At 35.5% G+C, this 19,742-nt stretch overlaps 3 protein-coding genes across 3 annotated transcripts; 2 read left to right on the top strand and 1 right to left on the bottom strand.

Annotated features, from left to right (window-relative positions):
- Window positions 1-2,093: 2,093 nt before the first annotated feature.
- LOC149728169 (glutathione S-transferase 1-like) lies at window positions 2,094-3,821 on the top strand. The gene is made up of 4 exons (XM_089887681.1): window positions 2,094-2,347; window positions 2,466-2,610; window positions 2,944-3,079; window positions 3,503-3,821. The coding sequence occupies exons 1-4, from the start codon at window positions 2,148-2,150 to the stop codon at window positions 3,694-3,696; spliced, it is 675 nt and encodes a 224-aa protein (XP_089743807.1). The 5' UTR covers window positions 2,094-2,147; the 3' UTR covers window positions 3,697-3,821.
- A 4,512-nt stretch (window positions 3,822-8,333) lies between these two features.
- Window positions 8,334-10,064, top strand: LOC149728168 (glutathione S-transferase 1-like). Its single transcript, XM_089888264.1, has 4 exons — window positions 8,334-8,590; window positions 8,709-8,853; window positions 9,187-9,322; window positions 9,746-10,064. Exons 1-4 carry the CDS (start codon window positions 8,391-8,393, stop codon window positions 9,937-9,939), a joined length of 675 nt encoding a protein of 224 aa, XP_089744390.1. The 5' UTR covers window positions 8,334-8,390; the 3' UTR covers window positions 9,940-10,064.
- A 1,154-nt stretch (window positions 10,065-11,218) lies between these two features.
- LOC149728167 (sarcoplasmic/endoplasmic reticulum calcium ATPase 1-like) lies at window positions 11,219-16,548 on the bottom strand. Its single transcript, XM_089888232.1, has 22 exons — window positions 16,346-16,548; window positions 16,212-16,229; window positions 16,054-16,136; window positions 15,882-15,986; window positions 15,679-15,817; window positions 15,535-15,615; window positions 15,380-15,465; window positions 15,152-15,307; window positions 14,977-15,081; window positions 14,708-14,911; window positions 14,448-14,639; window positions 14,255-14,386; window positions 13,870-14,002; window positions 13,607-13,812; window positions 13,352-13,535; window positions 12,913-13,285; window positions 12,313-12,515; window positions 12,161-12,246; window positions 11,948-12,081; window positions 11,761-11,878; window positions 11,574-11,691; window positions 11,219-11,502 (listed from the first exon to the last, which is right to left on the bottom strand). Exons 1-22 carry the CDS (start codon window positions 16,461-16,463, stop codon window positions 11,474-11,476), a joined length of 3,003 nt encoding a protein of 1,000 aa, XP_089744358.1. The 5' UTR covers window positions 16,464-16,548; the 3' UTR covers window positions 11,219-11,473.
- Window positions 16,549-19,742: the final 3,194 nt, after the last annotated feature.

Raw genomic sequence — 19,742 nt, 5'->3', positions numbered from 1 at the left:
ATCAAGCCATCCTTACAGGTCGGTTTTAACAAATTTATGTGTTTTAATATATTTTTTTAATCGTCTGTTAATAAGTGACGATAGTTCTAATTTGTAGAATCACACGAAACCATTTCATTATTTATTTTTGAAAATATTGGACCATTTAAGGGCCCGTCTTACTCCTACCCTAATGAACACACGGCCTAGGATTACACAACTGCTCAGAAAAAAAGAGTCCCATTGAGGCAAACAATGCCCATTATAATGCATTGTTTGGCTATGTCTTACGGACTTACAATCCCACTTTATTATATGTGTATTTAAATTCGTTTTATTTTAAGTGTTTAATCTTCCGCTCTTTGGTAGTGTTTTGTTTGCTTCATTTAATTATTCTAATACTATATTTTATTAACAGGCCTCTGTGCGCGTTGTTGAAAAACTGTTACTTTTGTTGAATGAATGAAAACTGTTGTGTTGGGTGCGCTGATGCTGAGTCGTGTGGATGTGTGTCTGGTGGGCACCTTGTTAATTATAAGACCGCAATTCAGTGGAACTCACAATATTCAAGTTAGTTGTGGTCACGCTATTAAAATACAGTAGATGGGGGAAGATGGGACACTTTTTACCTCTATTTTCTCGTCCCATTTAGTAGTAAACAAAGAACATTTAAAGAAATATGAAACTATGTTTTTAGGACTCTCATGGACCGTTGTTAATTGTTTAAAACACGATCAGGATATTTGGATATTATGTGCTAAAGGTATCCCATCTTTCCCCACCCTACTATATGTTAAGCCGGTTTGCCCATTAACGTGTTCACGTATACGGTTCCAGTAATCTGAATGTGAATGAATTAATGAATGTAACTTACTTTATCCTTACGTGGCCGGAAAACGACAGTCGTTATCACACGGGTTTAGCACCTCGTGCCAGCTTACGAGTTATGTATGTTACTTTGTGGGTGATTCTATACTTCGAACTTTAAATGTAGTTGTTCTTATCTGGGCGATAAGATTAATATTCATTTCCGGAACGTGAAAATATACTTTTAAATGTCGGTCCAACATAATAATTATATTTTTGTGTTTGAAAATGTAATTATTAAGTAGCGTGATGGAAGACATTTAGGACATAGTATCCAAATATCCTGATCGTGTTTTAAACAATTAACAACGGTCTATGCTGGGAGTCGTATGGATACGGTTTTATAATTCTTCAAATGTTCTTTGCTTAATTCCAAACGAGACGAGACAACAGAATGAAAGTTGTCCCATCTCCCCCACCCTACTGTTAGGTATTAAACATACTTTTTCGCTCGCAGGGCGATATTTGTTCAGACGCATATTCCCCTGTACCGTTGCAGATGTTGCCCAATATACCAACTTTCTCGTGAGATAAATCATCTCAATCATTCATCCAGCTGCTGAAATATTTATTAGTGTTAGGTCTACTTATTGTAAAACGTAAAGAAAAATAACGCATGTTTAGTGGTAGACAACCTATATGTGACAAAATCAACTATATCATCACAATTTATACGCATTATTATAGTAGGTAGGAAGAAGATGGGACACCTTTTCATTCAATATTGTCGTGCCAAAACCGTATCCTCACGACTACCGCAAGCCTGTGTTTATTGTTTAAAACACGATTAAGGATATCTGGATATTATGTGCTAAAGATGTCCCAACTTCCATCACCCTATACCCTATTAGAAGCTATACTCTTTACAAACTTTTATAACAGAATAAATAACTAGTTTATGCAAAATGACAAAGGCATTTAAATAATATGAGTATTTACCCTAAACGGGTTACTTTTTGATTGTGACTTTTGTAATATTAAAAATAAAAGTTTAAAGTTCCAAAAAAACTGGAGAGGCACACACGGTACATCGGAATGACTTGGCAGTTTTCGCTTTTCTTGAACAAATATTTGACTAATCAGTTGGTCGTTAGGCAATGTACGTTCGCGACATTTTATTGTGGTGGAATCAAACACACAGAAGGGTGTAATTACAGCTTTAGTCTACTCAATGTATTACTGCAGAGAGAATTTAGTACCATTTTATAAAATAACGTTTATCTTATGAATAAGCGGTGTTTTTTTTAAAGGACAGTAACTAAAATACAATTCTTGGCAGATAAAATCAGTTAAGGTTTAAAATGGTTATTACACTTTATCATGCTAAAATCAGTCCGCCAAGCAGAGGCGTTCTGATGACCATCAGAGCACTGGGACTTAATTGTGAAATTAAAGAAATTTCCCTTTTTACTGGCGAGCAGTATGGAGACGATTACAAAAAAATCAATCCGAGGTCGAAAGTTCCAGCGCTGGTAGATGGTGATATTACTGTGTGTGAAAGGTTTGTTCCTTAAAACGTCTGTTGTAGTTTGTTGCTCTATTACAATTAAACATTGTTTTAACGTGTGACTTCTCAATTAATATTAATTCTAAACCATCTTATATTTTGTAATCTGCAGTCGCGCCATTGCTTGTTACTTGTGCAACAAATATGCGAAAGGTGACAAGGCTTCATTATATCCAAGCGATGCTAATGCGAGGGCAATTGTTGACATGCAACTTTATGCTGGTGAATGGGCGGCACAAAATTACTTGACATACCTCGTAAGTGAAGCATAATTGTGTATTGCATTTGTCGTTTTAGTGATTTAATTATTATCTCGTAACTTGGCAAGTCGATTTGTTATAACATAGAGATTTTCTATAATGGTCCTTTAATCCGCAATATTTTCCGTTGGGAGCAAATATGTAAACTAGAAAGCATATAAACCATACATAAGGATTCGATGCTCGATTTTGCGTGCATGTTGTTTAGAAATACTCTTAACAGCCAATGCTCCAACGCAGGCGGTCAACCACATATGTAATAACTAGTAAATGGGTAACTTATAGTATATAGTTCCATTTGCAAATGTTTAATATAAGTAAAAAACACAGAATCCCGCCGGAGTTTTCAGAAGAGGGGAAAAACCAAAATATGAAACAGAGCCACAAGTAAAAGATTCTCTGACGTATACAGAAAATCTTTTGAAAAAACACAAGTTTATTGCTGGCGACAATCTTACTATTGCAGGTATGACAACCTATATGTTTCAAACAAGTGTGAGATGGGTTTCTAAAACCTGAGCTTTCGAGACTAGGAGTTAATTAACATAAAACAATTATATAGTAGAATGGGGAACATGGGACGCATTTTTATTCTTTTTTTTCTATTTGGTAGTAAAAAAAAATCAAAGTGTTTTAAAGCCTTTGATAATTGTTTAAAACACGATCAATATACTTGGATATTATGTGCTTGTAGTATCCCGTATCGCCCCACATATGTCTCGAATTACCCCACAGTATATGTTGATTGCACTCTAGGTTTAAAAAACTTAAAACTACCACAACAACTTTCAAAATTAAACTATTTATTGAATCCTTGGATTTAAGCACACTAACTCTCCATTTCATATGAAGCATTATATCAACAATGATATTTTTATTTGCATTTTAGATTTCTTTGCGTTTACGGACGTTTTATTTTTGGATCTGGTGAATTTTTCCCTTGATGATTTCCCTCTCGTTAAAGCCTGGATGCAAAATATTAAAAGTTTATTATACACCAGCGAAGTTAACGACGAGGGGTTAAAACTCGGAAAAGATGGTTTTGAAGCGAAATTGAACCCACCAAAAGAAACTGGGTTTTAAAGCAAATGTATCTTATGTATGTAGCAAAGTAAATATATAAATTGTAGAAATGCTGCATACCGTTGTGTCAATTTCAAATTAATTCTCAAAATAATGTTAATTCACTCAATACACGATAAACAATTTGTTTGTGGGTTTTTATTTGTTGAATAAGTAACACTGTACATCGCCGACGAACAAAAAAAGCATACGCGGTGTACCAAAGTGTACGGGTAGCGGGTTATTAATAAAATACACACAGGAGAGCACAGTGTAAACATTGTAGCCAATAGAAGTAAATTTTACTGTAGTATGCATATGTCAATCAAATACGATTTGTCTTATGAAAAGTTTTGTAAGAAAAACCAAGATGGATACATCATATAAAATATTTTACTTTTCTGTTTTATCTTTTATATATTTTTGCCACGAATTGGGTGTTACTAGACTTAATTTTGCATTTGCCAACCCTCCTAATTTTATGTGACTTTATATAAATTCCTTTTTAATATCTTAATATATTATATTATAATTAGCCATAAGATATAAAGTATTGAATCATAAACGCATCTTTTAAAGTCAAATACCTAAACAATTAAAATGTAGGGCAAGTAAAACACCAAGTAAAAAGGATTTTTTTAAACTTATTTTGCAAATTGTGTTTAACCCAACACATTTAAGCTAGTTTCTTTACCAAATAAAGTTGTATAGTCAAGTAAAATTAGTATAGCATTGTGCTTAATGCAATCATAAACTATGCCAAATTGACCCCTGACTTGTTCTCATGTCCATATCTTAGTTGTTCTTACAAAACAAACTAATTTTTTTAATCAAACTGTACGAAATATTTTGGCCTATTTCATTACACTATGATATACTCGATTAATGATTCAAAATCGCAGACTACAAAACTTTAACGTAGTTTAACAAGCGTTCAAAATAAGAAGCTTATTATTTTGCCTTTTTAGCCATTGAAAAAATGTTATAGTCTAAATTTTAATACTTAACAACAGTATTTGCCTTTGTCACGCCATTTGTTAGATCGAAAGAACACTACCGAATATACAGTCTATCATTAAATTGGTACACGGTAAAACGAAATTTTAAAAAGGTATTCCACCACACTCGGTGTACCATCCTGCCCGATCAAAATATATTACATAATTTATAAATCACCAATTGGATTCAGAAAATTCACACGTTTGAGTTCATAATTACTCTTGGAAATGTGCGAAAGATGTCGTTTAAACTGGTCGCACACTGAACAATGTTTTATAACTGAGTATAAATGATAAACAGGTAAATATTTGGACTTTACAGTTTATTTCTTTAAGCAATTACCAAAAGGGGAAAATAGTCACAGGGGGGAAATATCCGGGGGAATAGTCACGGGGGGAAAGTAGCCGGGGGGGAATAATCACGGGGGGAATTAGCCGGGGGAATAGTCACAGGGGGGAAATATCCGGGGGGAATAGTCACGGGGGGGGGAAATAGCCGGGGGAAATAGCCGGTGGGAAATAGCCGGGGGGGAAATAGCCGGTGGGAAATAGCCGGGGGGGAAATAGCCGGGGGGGAATGGTCACGGGGGGGGAAATAGCCGGGGGGGAATGGTCACGGGGGGATTTAGCCGGGGGGAAATAGTCAGGGGGGGGGTAGCCGGGGGGGAATGGTCACGGGGGGGAATTAGCCGGGGGGAAATAGTCAGGGGGGGGAGTAGCCGGGGGGGAATGGTCACGGGGGGAATTAGCCGGGGGGAAATAGTCAGGGGGGGGAATAGTCACGGGGGGGAAGTAGCCGGGGGGGAATAGTCACGGCGGGGAAGTAGCCGGGGGGGAAATAGCCGGGGGGGAAATCGCCGGTGGGAAAACGCCTGGGGGGATATAGCCTAGAACCACTTTAAAGAGGCATACCAACAAAAAATTAAAAAATTGTGTATTTATTGAATGCTCAAATGTGATTTACCATCAAAGTTTCAAAATACAAAACAGCGTTTGGAAAAAATGAGTTTCAAACCGCAAATTCGACCGCTTGATTGAAATAAAATGGCTATAGCGCAATGCATTGGATTTTCAATTTTATTTATTCCCCCCAAAAAACATTTATTATACCAAATCCAAAATAAAATTTAATTTTCTTTAGTAGTTGAAAAACTAAAAACGGTCTAAGTTCAGTGCATTTTTTTCTTATGGGAGGTCCTATGCAATAATTGTCGAAACATGCAACCGATTATTTTTACTCCAGCAATCTTTTTTTAAAGCTGTATTGTTTTAGGAAACTTTAATGGTACCTATAGGCCACCTTTGAGCATCTCTATCAATATGCAATTTTTCATTTTTTGAAGGTATGCCCCTTCAAGCACATAATATCCACATTATATAATCTTTTAATTATTTAGCAATGATGGTAAGAGGTCGTGAAGATACGTTTTTATAATTCTTTAAATGTTCTTTGTTTACCATCAAAAGGACGAAAAAATAAAATGAAAAGGCGTCCCATCTTCCTGGTTTAAGAATCCCATATCACACTTGTTTAACATATTGCAATCCATTCAACAACCCTCAGAGTTGATCAAGCCATCCTTACAGGTCGGTTTTAACAAATTTATGTGTTTTAATATATTTTTTTAATCGTCTGTTAATAAGTGACGATAGTTCTAATTTGTAGAATCACACGAAACCATTTCATTATTTATTTTTGAAAATATTGGACCATTTAAGGGCCCGTCTTACTCCTACCCTAATGAACACACGGCCTAGGATTACACAACTGCTCAGAAAAAAAGAGTCCCATTGAGGCAAACAATGCCCATTATAATGCATTGTTTGGCTATGTCTTACGGACTTACAATCCCACTTTATTATATGTGTATTTAAATTCGTTTTATTTTAAGTGTTTAATCTTCCGCTCTTTGGTAGTGTTTTGTTTGCTTCATTTAATTATTCTAATACTATATTTTATTAACAGGCCTCTGTGCGCGTTGTTGAAAAACTGTTACTTTTGTTGAATGAATGAAAACTGTTGTGTTGGGTGCGCTGATGCTGAGTCGTGTGGATGTGTGTCTGGTGGGCACCTTGTTAATTATAAGACCGCAATTCAGTGGAACTCACAATATTCAAGTTAGTTGTGGTCACGCTATTAAAATACAGTAGATGGGGGAAGATGGGACACTTTTTACCTCTATTTTCTCGTCCCATTTAGTAGTAAACAAAGAACATTTAAAGAAATATGAAACTATGTTTTTAGGACTCTCATGGACCGTTGTTAATTGTTTAAAACACGATCAGGATATTTGGATATTATGTGCTAAAGGTATCCCATCTTTCCCCACCCTACTATATGTTAAGCCGGTTTGCCCATTAACGTGTTCACGTATACGGTTCCAGTAATCTGAATGTGAATGAATTAATGAATGTAACTTACTTTATCCTTACGTGGCCGGAAAACGACAGTCGTTATCACACGGGTTTAGCACCTCGTGCCAGCTTACGAGTTATGTATGTTACTTTGTGGGTGATTCTATACTTCGAACTTTAAATGTAGTTGTTCTTATCTGGGCGATAAGATTAATATTCATTTCCGGAACGTGAAAATATACTTTTAAATGTCGGTCCAACATAATAATTATATTTTTGTGTTTGAAAATGTAATTATTAAGTAGCGTGATGGAAGACATTTAGGACATAGTATCCAAATATCCTGATCGTGTTTTAAACAATTAACAACGGTCTATGCTGGGAGTCGTATGGATACGGTTTTATAATTCTTCAAATGTTCTTTGCTTAATTCCAAACGAGACGAGACAACAGAATGAAAGTTGTCCCATCTCCCCCCACCCTACTGTTAGGTATTAAACATACTTTTTCGCTCGCAGGGCGATATTTGTTCAGACGCATATTCCCCTGTACCGTTGCAGATGTTGCCCAATATACCAACTTTCTCGTGAGATAAATCATCTCAATCATTCATCCAGCTGCTGAAATATTTATTAGTGTTAGGTCTACTTATTGTAAAACGTAAAGAAAAATAACGCATGTTTAGTGGTAGACAACCTATATGTGACAAAATCAACTATATCATCACAATTTATACGCATTATTATAGTAGGTAGGAAGAAGATGGGACACCTTTTCATTCAATATTGTCGTGCCAAAACCGTATCCTCACGACTACCGCAAGCCTGTGTTTATTGTTTAAAACACGATTAAGGATATCTGGATATTATGTGCTAAAGATGTCCCAACTTCCATCACCCTATACCCTATTAGAAGCTATACTCTTTACAAACTTTTATAACAGAATAAATAACTAGTTTATGCAAAATGACAAAGGCATTTAAATAATATGAGTATTTACCCTAAACGGGTTACTTTTTGATTGTGACTTTTGTAATATTAAAAATAAAAGTTTAAAGTTCCAAAAAAACTGGAGAGGCACACACGGTACATCGGAATGACTTGGCAGTTTTCGCTTTTCTTGAACAAATATTTGACTAATCAGTTGGTCGTTAGGCAATGTACGTTCGCGACATTTTATTGTGGTGGAATCAAACACACAGAAGGGTGTAATTACAGCTTTAGTCTACTCAATGTATTACTGCAGAGAGAATTTAGTACCATTTTATAAAATAACGTTTATCTTATGAATAAGCGGTGTTTTTTTTAAAGGACAGTAACTAAAATACAATTCTTGGCAGATAAAATCAGTTAAGGTTTAAAATGGTTATTACACTTTATCATGCTAAAATCAGTCCGCCAAGCAGAGGCGTTCTGATGACCATCAGAGCACTGGGACTTAATTGTGAAATTAAAGAAATTTCCCTTTTTACTGGCGAGCAGTATGGAGACGATTACAAAAAAATCAATCCGAGGTCGAAAGTTCCAGCGCTGGTAGATGGTGATATTACTGTGTGTGAAAGGTTTGTTCCTTAAAACGTCTGTTGTAGTTTGTTGCTCTATTACAATTAAACATTGTTTTAACGTGTGACTTCTCAATTAATATTAATTCTAAACCATCTTATATTTTGTAATCTGCAGTCGCGCCATTGCTTGTTACTTGTGCAACAAATATGCGAAAGGTGACAAGGCTTCATTATATCCAAGCGATGCTAATGCGAGGGCAATTGTTGACATGCAACTTTATGCTGGTGAATGGGCGGCACAAAATTACTTGACATACCTCGTAAGTGAAGCATAATTGTGTATTGCATTTGTCGTTTTAGTGATTTAATTATTATCTCGTAACTTGGCAAGTCGATTTGTTATAACATAGAGATTTTCTATAATGGTCCTTTAATCCGCAATATTTTCCGTTGGGAGCAAATATGTAAATTAGAAAGCATACAAACCATACATAAGGATTCGATGCTCGATTTTGCGTGCATGTTGTTTAGAAATACTCTTAACAGCCAATGCTCCAACGCAGGCGGTCAACCACATATGTAATAACTAGTAAATGGGTAACTTATAGTATATAGTTCCATTTGCAAATGTTTAATATAAGTAAAAAACACAGAATCCCGCCGGAGTTTTCAGAAGAGGGGAAAAACCAAAATATGAAACAGAGCCACAAGTAAAAGATTCTCTGACGTATACAGAAAATCTTTTGAAAAAACACAAGTTTATTGCTGGCGACAATCTTACTATTGCAGGTATGACAACCTATATGTTTCAAACAAGTGTGAGATGGGTTTCTAAAACCTGAGCTTTCGAGACTAGGAGTTAATTAACATAAAACAATTATATAGTAGAATGGGGAACATGGGACGCATTTTTATTCTTTTTTTTCTATTTGGTAGTAAAAAAAAATCAAAGTGTTTTAAAGCCTTTGATAATTGTTTAAAACACGATCAATATACTTGGATATTATGTGCTTGTAGTATCCCGTATCGCCCCACATATGTCTCGAATTACCCCACAGTATATGTTGATTGCACTCTAGGTTTAAAAAACTTAAAACTACCACAACAACTTTCAAAATTAAACTATTTATTGAATCCTTGGATTTAAGCACACTAACTCTCCATTTCATATGAAGCATTATATCAACAATGATATTTTTATTTGCATTTTAGATTTCTTTGCGTTTACGGACGTTTTATTTTTGGATCTGGTGAATTTTTCCCTTGATGATTTCCCTCTCGTTAAAGCCTGGATGCAAAATATTAAAAGTTTATTATACACCAGCGAAGTTAACGACGAGGGGTTAAAACTCGGAAAAGATGGTTTTGAAGCGAAATTGAACCCACCAAAAGAAACTGGGTTTTAAAGCAAATGTATCTTATGTATGTAGCAAAGTAAATATATAAATTGTAGAAATGCTGCATACCGTTGTGTCAATTTCAAATTAATTCTCAAAATAATGTTAATTCACTCAATACACGATAAACAATTTGTTTGTGGGTTTTTATTTGTTGAATAAGTAACACTGTACATCGCCGACGAACAAAAAAAGCATACGCGGTGTACCAAAGTGTACGGGTAGCGGGTTATTAATAAAATACACACAGGAGACACAGTGTAAACATTGTAGCCAATAGAAGTAAATTTTACTGTAGTATGCATATGTCAATCAAATACGATTTGTCTTATGAAAAGTTTTGTAAGAAAAACCAAGATGGATACATCATATAAAATATTTTACTTTTCTGTTTTATCTTTTATATATTTTTGCCACGAATTGGGTGTTACTAGACTTAATTTTGCATTTGCCAACCCTCCTAATTTTATGTGACTTTATATAAATTCCTTTTTAATATAATATATTATATTATAATTAGCCATAAGATATAAAGTATTGAATCATAAACGCATCTTTTAAAGTCAAATACCTAAACAATTAAAATGTAGGGCAAGTAAAACACCAAGTAAAAAGGATTTTTTTAAACTTATTTTGCAAATTGTGTTTAACCCAACACATTTAAGCTAGTTTCTTTACCAAATAAAGTTGTATAGTCAAGTAAAATTAGTATAGCATTGTGCTTAATGCAATCATAAACTATGCCAAATTGACCCCTGACTTGTTCTCATGTCCATATCTTAGTTGTTCTTACAAAACAAACTAATTTTTTTAATCAAACTGTACGAAATATTTTGGCCTATTTCATTACACTATGATATACTCGATTAATGATTCAAAATCGCAGACTACAAAACTTTAACGTAGTTTAACAAGCGTTCAAAATAAGAAGCTTATTATTTTGCCTTTTTAGCCATTGAAAAAATGTTATAGTCTAAATTTTAATACTTAACAACAGTATTTGCCTTTGTCACGCCATTTGTTAGATCGAAAGAACACTACCGAATATACAGTCTATCATTAAATTGGTACACGGTAAAACGAAATTTTAAAAAGGTATTCCACCACACTCGGTGTACCATCCTGCCCGATCAAAATATATTACATAATTTATAAATCACCAATTGGATTCAGAAAATTCACACGTTTGAGTTCATAATTACTCTTGGAAATGTGCGAAAGATGTCGTTTAAACTGGTCGCACACTGAACAATGTTTTATAACTGAGTATAAATGATAAACAGGTAAATATTTGGACTTTACAGTTTATTTCTTCAAGCAATTACCAAAAGGCACAGTTTTACCGACATAACATAAATATTTATCTAAATCAAGATAAGTCAAGTTGTGTGGTGACGCGTGTTTTGTTCAACAAACAAATAAATAATTGATTCTAACATATGTGGTTGTGCACAACGCACATAGACATTGGCATGAGATGAATTATAAATTTTCTAGAGTTTGGGTATTCTGTAGAAACCAATGCAGGAATCAGAGGCAACATCTATTGTGTCTTCTTCAAATCAGGTGTTACTAAGAAATTAAAAGGCAAGGTTCGTCAGAGTCGGGTTAACTATAAAAAGATGCATCATTAAATAACAAACCTTCAACGTAGTTTCTTGCAATCCATTTTAATCCCTCGTCAACGAAAATAACTGGAAGTGAGATTTTCAAAACCACCAACCACTCAGTGAAGTCCAGGGGACAGATTTGGAAAACCATCTAAAAGTTATTGATGGTTTACCGGGCCGTACAAATGGGAATAGAATCGATTTTGTTGCAAATATTTACCGGGAGTGGATCGACATGAAGAATCACAAAGTGAAGAGAAAGAGAGAGAACGATGGCACCGATCAACCACACGTTTTGCCATGGTGGCATACGGAGCAAGGATTGGTTCTCTGAAACACTGAATACAAACGACATATTATACATTCACCATTATTGAAATTCATGCATTTGCTGGTAAATAAGTTACCTATTCAGGGCATTACACAACTCGATCACGACCAACACAGATAGAGCCATTGTCATTGGGTGAGGATCCTCGAAAATCTTACAACTAATTCCTTCGAAATCTTCAGGTTGTGTTGAGCACGACATAAAATGAGTCTGTAGATAGTTCAAGATGGTTAGAACGATATGGTTGTGAATTTCCTTCCAGTAACCTATATGGTATGACGAAACTTACAATTTGCCACCATGTGAGTTGGGGTCCGTTAGGAGCATACATAAACCACCAGAGAGATGCACCAACAGTTCCAAATCCAACGTATCCTGTTCAAATACAAATTGAAATAAAATTGTCAGCTTTATATTAAATATCAACTATACAATCCTTACCTCCAACAACACAATAACGGAGCATGAGCCATCCGTTAATCAAAGAATCTTTGGTAGATCGAGGAGCTTTCTCCATGATGTCAAGATCAGCTGGGTTGAAGCTAAGAGCAGTAGCAGGGAGTCCGTCAGTGACGAGGTTCACCCACAAAAGTTGGACAGGAATCAGAGCTTCGGGAACTCCAAGAGCGGCGGCGAGGAAAATACTAAAATCATTTCGGTTTATTATACTATGTATAGATAGTTAATTGAATGAATGAATGAATGTAACTTACTTTATCCTCGCGTGGCCGGAAAACGACAGTCGTTATCACACGGGTTTAACACCTCGTGCCAGCTTACGAGTTACCATGTATGTTACTTTGTGGGTAATTATTTTTTTTGGATTTTTTCTCTTTTTTATGTATTTCTGATAATTTAGACAACCCATTAGTAACCACTGGGTTGGAGCAATTGCCGTTAAGTGTCTTGCCCAAGGACACATACGCCCACAATGGTAGCAGCATCGAGCCTTGAACCCATTACCTCTGGGTTACAAGCAAGCGCGCTAACCACTACACCACGGCGCCGGAATTAATGTATGATAGATTAAACTAAACATACCAAACGACCTCTCCGATGTTTGAGGAAATGAGGTAACGAATGAATTGCTTCATGTTGTTGTAGATTGCACGACCTTCTTCTACCGCTGCTACGATGGAGGTGAAGTTGTCATCAGCCAATACCATGTCGGAAGCACTTTTAGCGACCGCGGTACCACTTCCCATCGCGATTCCAATCTCAGCTTTCTTCAATGCTGGAGCATCGTTAACACCATCACCGGTCATAGCGGTTACGTCACCATTGGCTTGTAGATATTCAACGATCTTGCTCTTGTGAGCTGGTTCCACTCGAGCAAAGAGACGAGCTCGTAAACAAGCTTTAGCTTGCTCAGCAACACTAAGATTATCAAACTCCCGCCCAGTATATGCCATTCCTGGTAAACGACGGCGTTACTTATAGTAAAGGTATGAATGTTTCGCGGTTGCATATAAACTCAAACCTGTTGTATCTTCATCTTCACCGAAGACACCAATACGTCGGCAGATTGCTTCTGCAGTTGCTTTGTTATCACCGGTGATGACAATGACACGAATTCCAGCGTTTCTACAATCCTGAACTGCTTGAAATACTTCAAGACGAGGTGGGTCAAGCATTCCAACGATTCCAACAAAGGTGATGCCAGTCTGTTAACATATTTGTTATAGATTTACTTTTGAATATTAGAGAAAACCACATATATGTTATTAAACTTCACCTCATACTCGACGAATTTAGTCGAATCTCCAAGATTCATCTGACTTGGGCTTGGTGGAGTGTCAATAGTTCCCAAGGCCAAGCATCTTAGCGTATCACGTCCAGTTCCGTAATCTTTTACCAAGCTTTGGATCTTCTGTTTGATTTCCGAAGTCATTGGAACTCGTTGTGTTCCTACTCGAACGTGTGTGCATCGGTCCAGTACTCCTATAACATTGGTAAAATATTAGCTGTTGCAAAATACAATTGCTTACTGATATTTACCTTCTGGTGCTCCTTTGACAAACATTTTGGGTCCAATAGAAGATGGAGCTGTTGGTCGGCAGTAAGAGCTCATTGATTTTCGGTCTCGCGAGAACTCAAGAGTAAACTCTTTCTTCATCATGCTTTTGATAACCTGAATGGAGATAAATTTAACATATCTAGAACCTGTTAACGTATAGCAGAGTGGGGGGAGTCACTTTTAGCACATAACATCCAAATATCCTGGTCATGTTTTACACAAATAACAACCGTCTATGGAAGTCGTGAGGTATAGTTGTATAATTCTTTAAATGATCTTTATTTACTATTAAATGGGACAAGAAAACAGAGACATAAATTGTCCCATCTCCTCCCACCCTACTATATCATCCTACTACAAACTTACCGCGTTGCAAGGAACCGATCTTTCAGATTTATTTAACGAAGTGAGATCAGTGTTGAAGACGTTCATCTTTTCGCAAAGTACTGTGAGAGCGGTTTCGGTTGCTTCTCCAACTTTTTCATAAACTCCCTTAGACTGTAATACAAATCCAAAGTTAAAACTAATGGAACTTACTAAAGTCTGTTCAACAACTAACCTCATTATAATCTAGCGATGAATCATTGCAGAGAGCACATATGGTGGATAATTCAGTGAGAGCATCATAATCGCTGCATCGAATCTTCTTTCCATCCTTTGTCACCTCTCCGGTTGGTTCATAGGTGGAGCCAGAGATTTTGAACTGATGGAAATCTGCTCCGTCAGCCATCACTTTGTCGACGACGAACATCTAATTAAAAATACGAAATGTCATTTTATATAACTTGTGTGATATTTGTAACCATAACTATTATTTACCCTGCATACAGACATCTGGTTGGTAGTAAGAGTTCCAGTTTTATCAGAGCAGATTACCGAGGTACAACCAAGAGTTTCAACGGATGGAAGACTGCGGACGATTGAGTTTTTCTTTGCCATACGACTAGTTCCAAGAGCCAAGCAAGTAGTGATGACTGCTGGTAATCCTTCGGGAATGGCTGCTACAGCAAGGGCTACAGCGATCTGTACAAATTAGGTTGTTAAACATTATTGAGGTTAATGTATAGAAAATATTATCTCCCGCTTACCTTGAAGTAGTAAATAGCTCCTTTCAACCACGATCCTCCGTGCACTGGGTCGTTAAAATGTCCGATGTTTATTGCCCAAACCGCAATACAAATCACAGTAATAATCTACGTGATGGAAAATGTGTTTAGAGGAAATATAAGCAGCATATATTTATAATCGACAAGAAATATCTACCTTTGATAATTGTTCACCGAACTCATCAAGTTTTTGTTGCAGAGGTGTCTTTTCTGCTTCAGTCTCTGCCATCTGATCTCGGATTTTTCCGATTTCTGTGTTGCTTCCTGTTCCAATCACAATGCCGGTAGCTTTTCCTGATGCGATGTTCGTTCCCTGTTAATTAAATTTTTCATTAAAACAGCTGAAAGAGCTTTATATATAATCTTTGGTTATTATTGCACGTACCGAAAACAACAGATTTTTCTTGTCTTGGTTCACAGCTCTTGGATCTGGGACAGCTTCTGTGTGTTTGATCACACTAACACTTTCACCTAATTTTTCAAAATGATGGTTAGCAAAATTTCCTGTTTTTTGAATTCTTAACAGCTGGTGAAACCGACCTGTAAGGATGGCTTGGTCAACTCTGAGGGTTGTTGAATGGATTGCAATCAGACGAATATCAGCTGGAACTTTATCTCCGACTGAAAATCAACTTTAGTTACTGATTCTGTTCGCGTTTATTGTTTTAAACAAACTTGTATTACCTGATATTTCAACAATGTCACCAGGGACTATATTTCGAGCAAGAACTCGTTGAACAGCAGCTCGGCCTTGTCGAACAACCTTTCCCATCTCGGGTTCATATTCTTTCAAAGCTTCGATTGCGCTCTCGGCGTTTCTTTCCTAAACGTATATTTTATTATTAGTCTATGAAGGAGACTAAACGGTGGTTGATTTGGTTACTTGCCTGCCATATCCCAATAATAGAATTTGCAATAAGAATAAGTAAGATTACAAACGGTTCAACGAATGCTGTTATGGTTTCTTCTCCTTCTTCAAACAAAGCCAACACCTGGCGAAATATTTTGGTTGAGTTTTCTTAAAACTTTGCTGTTTTATTTTTTTGAGCAAAAACTTACAAATGAGATAATTGCAGCAAGAAGAAGAATTCTAACAAGAAGATCTTCGAATTGTTCGACAACCATTTGCCACAAAGATTTACCTGTGTAACAACCACCATCAAAATATAAATAAAGTTATGTCTATATTTTTTTTTAAAACTGTTAAATTGCCTTACCTTCTTCAGCTGGTAGTTCTGAAAAAATAAAATAAAACCGGTTAGTACATAATTAAAAATAACTAAAGTTAAGTATAATTTACTATAATTTATAATACATAACCTGTTATATATACGACTGTACAAGTTCTTACCATTCGGTCCATATTTCGCACGATTTCGTTTTACTTGCTTCTCACTTAATCCATTCGTCAGGGAAACATCGAAGTAACTTAAGACTTCTGCCGATGTTTTACAATAAGCGTCCTCCATGATGTAAATGACTAATTTCAAGTACAACTGACACAACTCGATCTATTGAATAAAACCTAATGCCTAAGGGAGCATTTATTACAAAATTGTTATTAATCAGTAATGTAATTTTATAGTGTGGGGGAAGATAGGGCACCTTTTCATTCTATTTTTTGTCCCAATTTAGCAAACAAAGAACATTCAAACAATTATGAAACCGGAAAGTTTCCACGACTTCCATAGACCGTTGTTAATTGTTTATGATTTTATACTCTATTTGCTAATGGTGGTAAACCAACGCATCAGTAATATAGTACTGTGGGGTAAGATGGGACACCTTACCCACATAATATTTAAATATCCTGATCGTGTTTGAAACCAGTAACAACGGTCTATGAGAGTCGTGAGAATACGCAGTTTTATAATTCTTTAAAAGTTCTTTGTTTACTACCAAATGAGACTAGAAAATACAGTGAAAGGTATCCCATCTTCCCCCACCCTATTACAGATCTGCTGTCTGTCTACAGTTCTTTTCCGCAAAAAGTAAATAAAGCTGATGAGTTCCTCATGTTAACGCAATACTGCTTTGAGTGAAGTCAAAGCTATTGCTTGTGTTATATATGCCGACTCGCGCCTTTTGCCCATCATATGTCAGACTTTAATACGTAGGTGACAACTGCTGCAGGAGTTGCTGCTAATTGAGACCTCATGCTGAACTCCTGATTATAGGTGCAAATTCTAAATCTACAGAATCTAAGCTATATTCACACGTGAGTTAACAGACTAGTTTATTTATTCTGTCGGCTATGTTTCCTCGCTGTCTAAATTTGTTTAATGACAAACATTAAGTATCGTGACGTTTTATGTATTATGGTCAAATGTCATGATGCTAACGTATAGTGCCGTGGTGTAAGACAGGACACCTTTAGCGCATAATAGCCAAATATCGTGATCGTGTTTTAAACAATTATTTCCATAGTCACACAATGATGTATGCGACGATCATAAACTGAAAGTTCTTTGTGTAGCTCTTATTAGTTATTTTCCATTTACTTTACTATATAGTAAATGTCCCTTATGAAAATCCAATGATATATTTTTCGCTGAATTTTAAGCAGATGAGTTTATATAACTTCGTTTAACGGGAGATAAGTTCGCGGCTGTGTAACTTAGCACCGTTTTAAAACTCATTTAGCAGTTTATTTTCAATATATATATATAAATATACACAATCTCGTCCGCACGATTTAACGCACAACTTGTAAACTAAAATAAATACTTATATTGAGACCAGGCAAATATTTCATTAAAAAATTAAATGTTGAAAAAACGTTTACAAAACAACAAAACAACATCATCAAAGTAACACTTTGGCTGTTTTCGAATAAAAACATATTGTTTTATTTCCGAGATATTGCTTCAGACAAAATGTAAGGTTTACGAAGCAAAATATTACTTTAATTGAGTTTTAGATACTATGGAAAACAAAGATTGGACATTACAAGAATATATTTGTGTTTTTTCTGCGTTAAATAAAAAATGTTTTTTTTTTATGAAAACTTAAATAATATATAGTAGGGTGGCTGAAGATGGGACACCTTGACAAACAAAACAATTGTAAAATTTGTTTTACGATTTTTTTTAAATTTCCTTTTTACGGACCCTATTTAGTGATAATCAGAAAAAAAACTGTTACAGAATTATTGGACAGTATCATCACGATTTAATATAGCGCGCGTCAAAGCCGATTATTACTGTTGTTAAATATAACAAAATATGTTAAACAGAAACAGTATTTTTTGAACAGGTAAAAAATTGCAAAAAAAAAAAAAATATCGTTTTAAAGTTATAAATATATTATATAAACTTTAAAATATACATGGCAAAAAAATAAGGGTGTCCGTTTCAATATCGCACGAGCGACTTCAATGCGCACACTTGTGTATTATCCCATTACTGTCCACAATTTTAATCGCTCCGAGCTACGGAGCATGATACCGCTGACCCCACCCAAAATATTTTTTTGTGTTCTTTCTTTGTCATCAGTTTAAAGCGTCATGTGTTTCTTACTTCGCTTTTAGTTCGCCTTTTATTTTGCCCCGCATTTGCATTTTATCTTTTTATATATCTTGTAGGCCACAGGTTTTAACAAATTATTCGGATACATGGGACCCACTTATAAATTTATCATGGTCGAAAAGGAGTTATTGTTGCTCGACGCTTAAAGTAACGTCACATTACCCAATTACAATACTCCGTTAAACAATGTCAACACTGCGGATACGACTTATCTCATGGGAGACTATATTCTCATGAAAACAAACCCTCGTTGAACGAGATTGATGATGTACCGTTGAGTCGCTGACACGCCCAAATCGTTTCTAGCATTTATCGCATGACGTCACACTGCTATCACGTGATTTCGTCTGGTATATAATTCGCCTTTTTCCTGACACAATAACGAGAACTACCCAACTAACGCCACTATATCTGTACTGAGACCTCAAGGACTGAATCAAACTATTAGAATTTAAGTGGGGACGCATTAAATGCACTACTCTTATACCGTATTATCGTTAATCGTAATTGAAACATTATTTTTAAATAAACACCATATGAATAATATTAACTTCTAACATTACCTAATTACTGCGTGACTACGGTTTATCCAAATTCACGAAAACAAGTGATTTAAAGTTAATTAATGTAAACAAAGCGTATTTACACATATTCTTTACCAATCACTCAATCCTCATATAATAATAATAATAAGTCTTTACAATACATGTAAAAAAATCATTCTACCTACTGCTCCACAGTCACCAATGGCAACTGAAAACCGTTTTGTTGGCTACTTCAGGTTTGTTTTTAATCGAGCGTAGTCGACCGTTGTAGTAAAAGGGTTAATTAAAAATATGCTAATTAGCTTTTAGTTTTAAACGTGCTCATTCATTAGATCTGTGATCTCTTGTTTAATAATATATTAAACTATTTTTTAGAATCCTAATAGTTCTACCTCTGTAATCTCCTGGATTAGTGTTTATTTTCACTCCAGAAATAAGTTCATCCAGAACATTAAAATAGATGTGTGGGCACTTTTTTGTTTGTTTTATTATTTTTAAGTATAGGACATGCTGCAAAAACAAAAGAAATTCATCAGATGAATACTTTATTCAGCGACCCATGTCGTGACTGTTGACTAAGACGTTCAACGATTTTTAGGCATATCTGGAAATTTTAATATTGTCTTTTTGATAATATAACCACCTATATATTCTAACGTATCATTTTCAACGCCTA

This window comes from Ciona robusta, chromosome 11, assembly GCF_009617815.1.
Source record: "Ciona robusta chromosome 11, ASM961781v2".
Classification (NCBI taxonomy): domain Eukaryota; kingdom Metazoa; phylum Chordata; class Ascidiacea; order Phlebobranchia; family Cionidae; genus Ciona; species Ciona robusta.
Note: the sequence above shows the minus strand (reverse complement) of the source record. Positions and strands in the feature narration are given on the sequence as shown.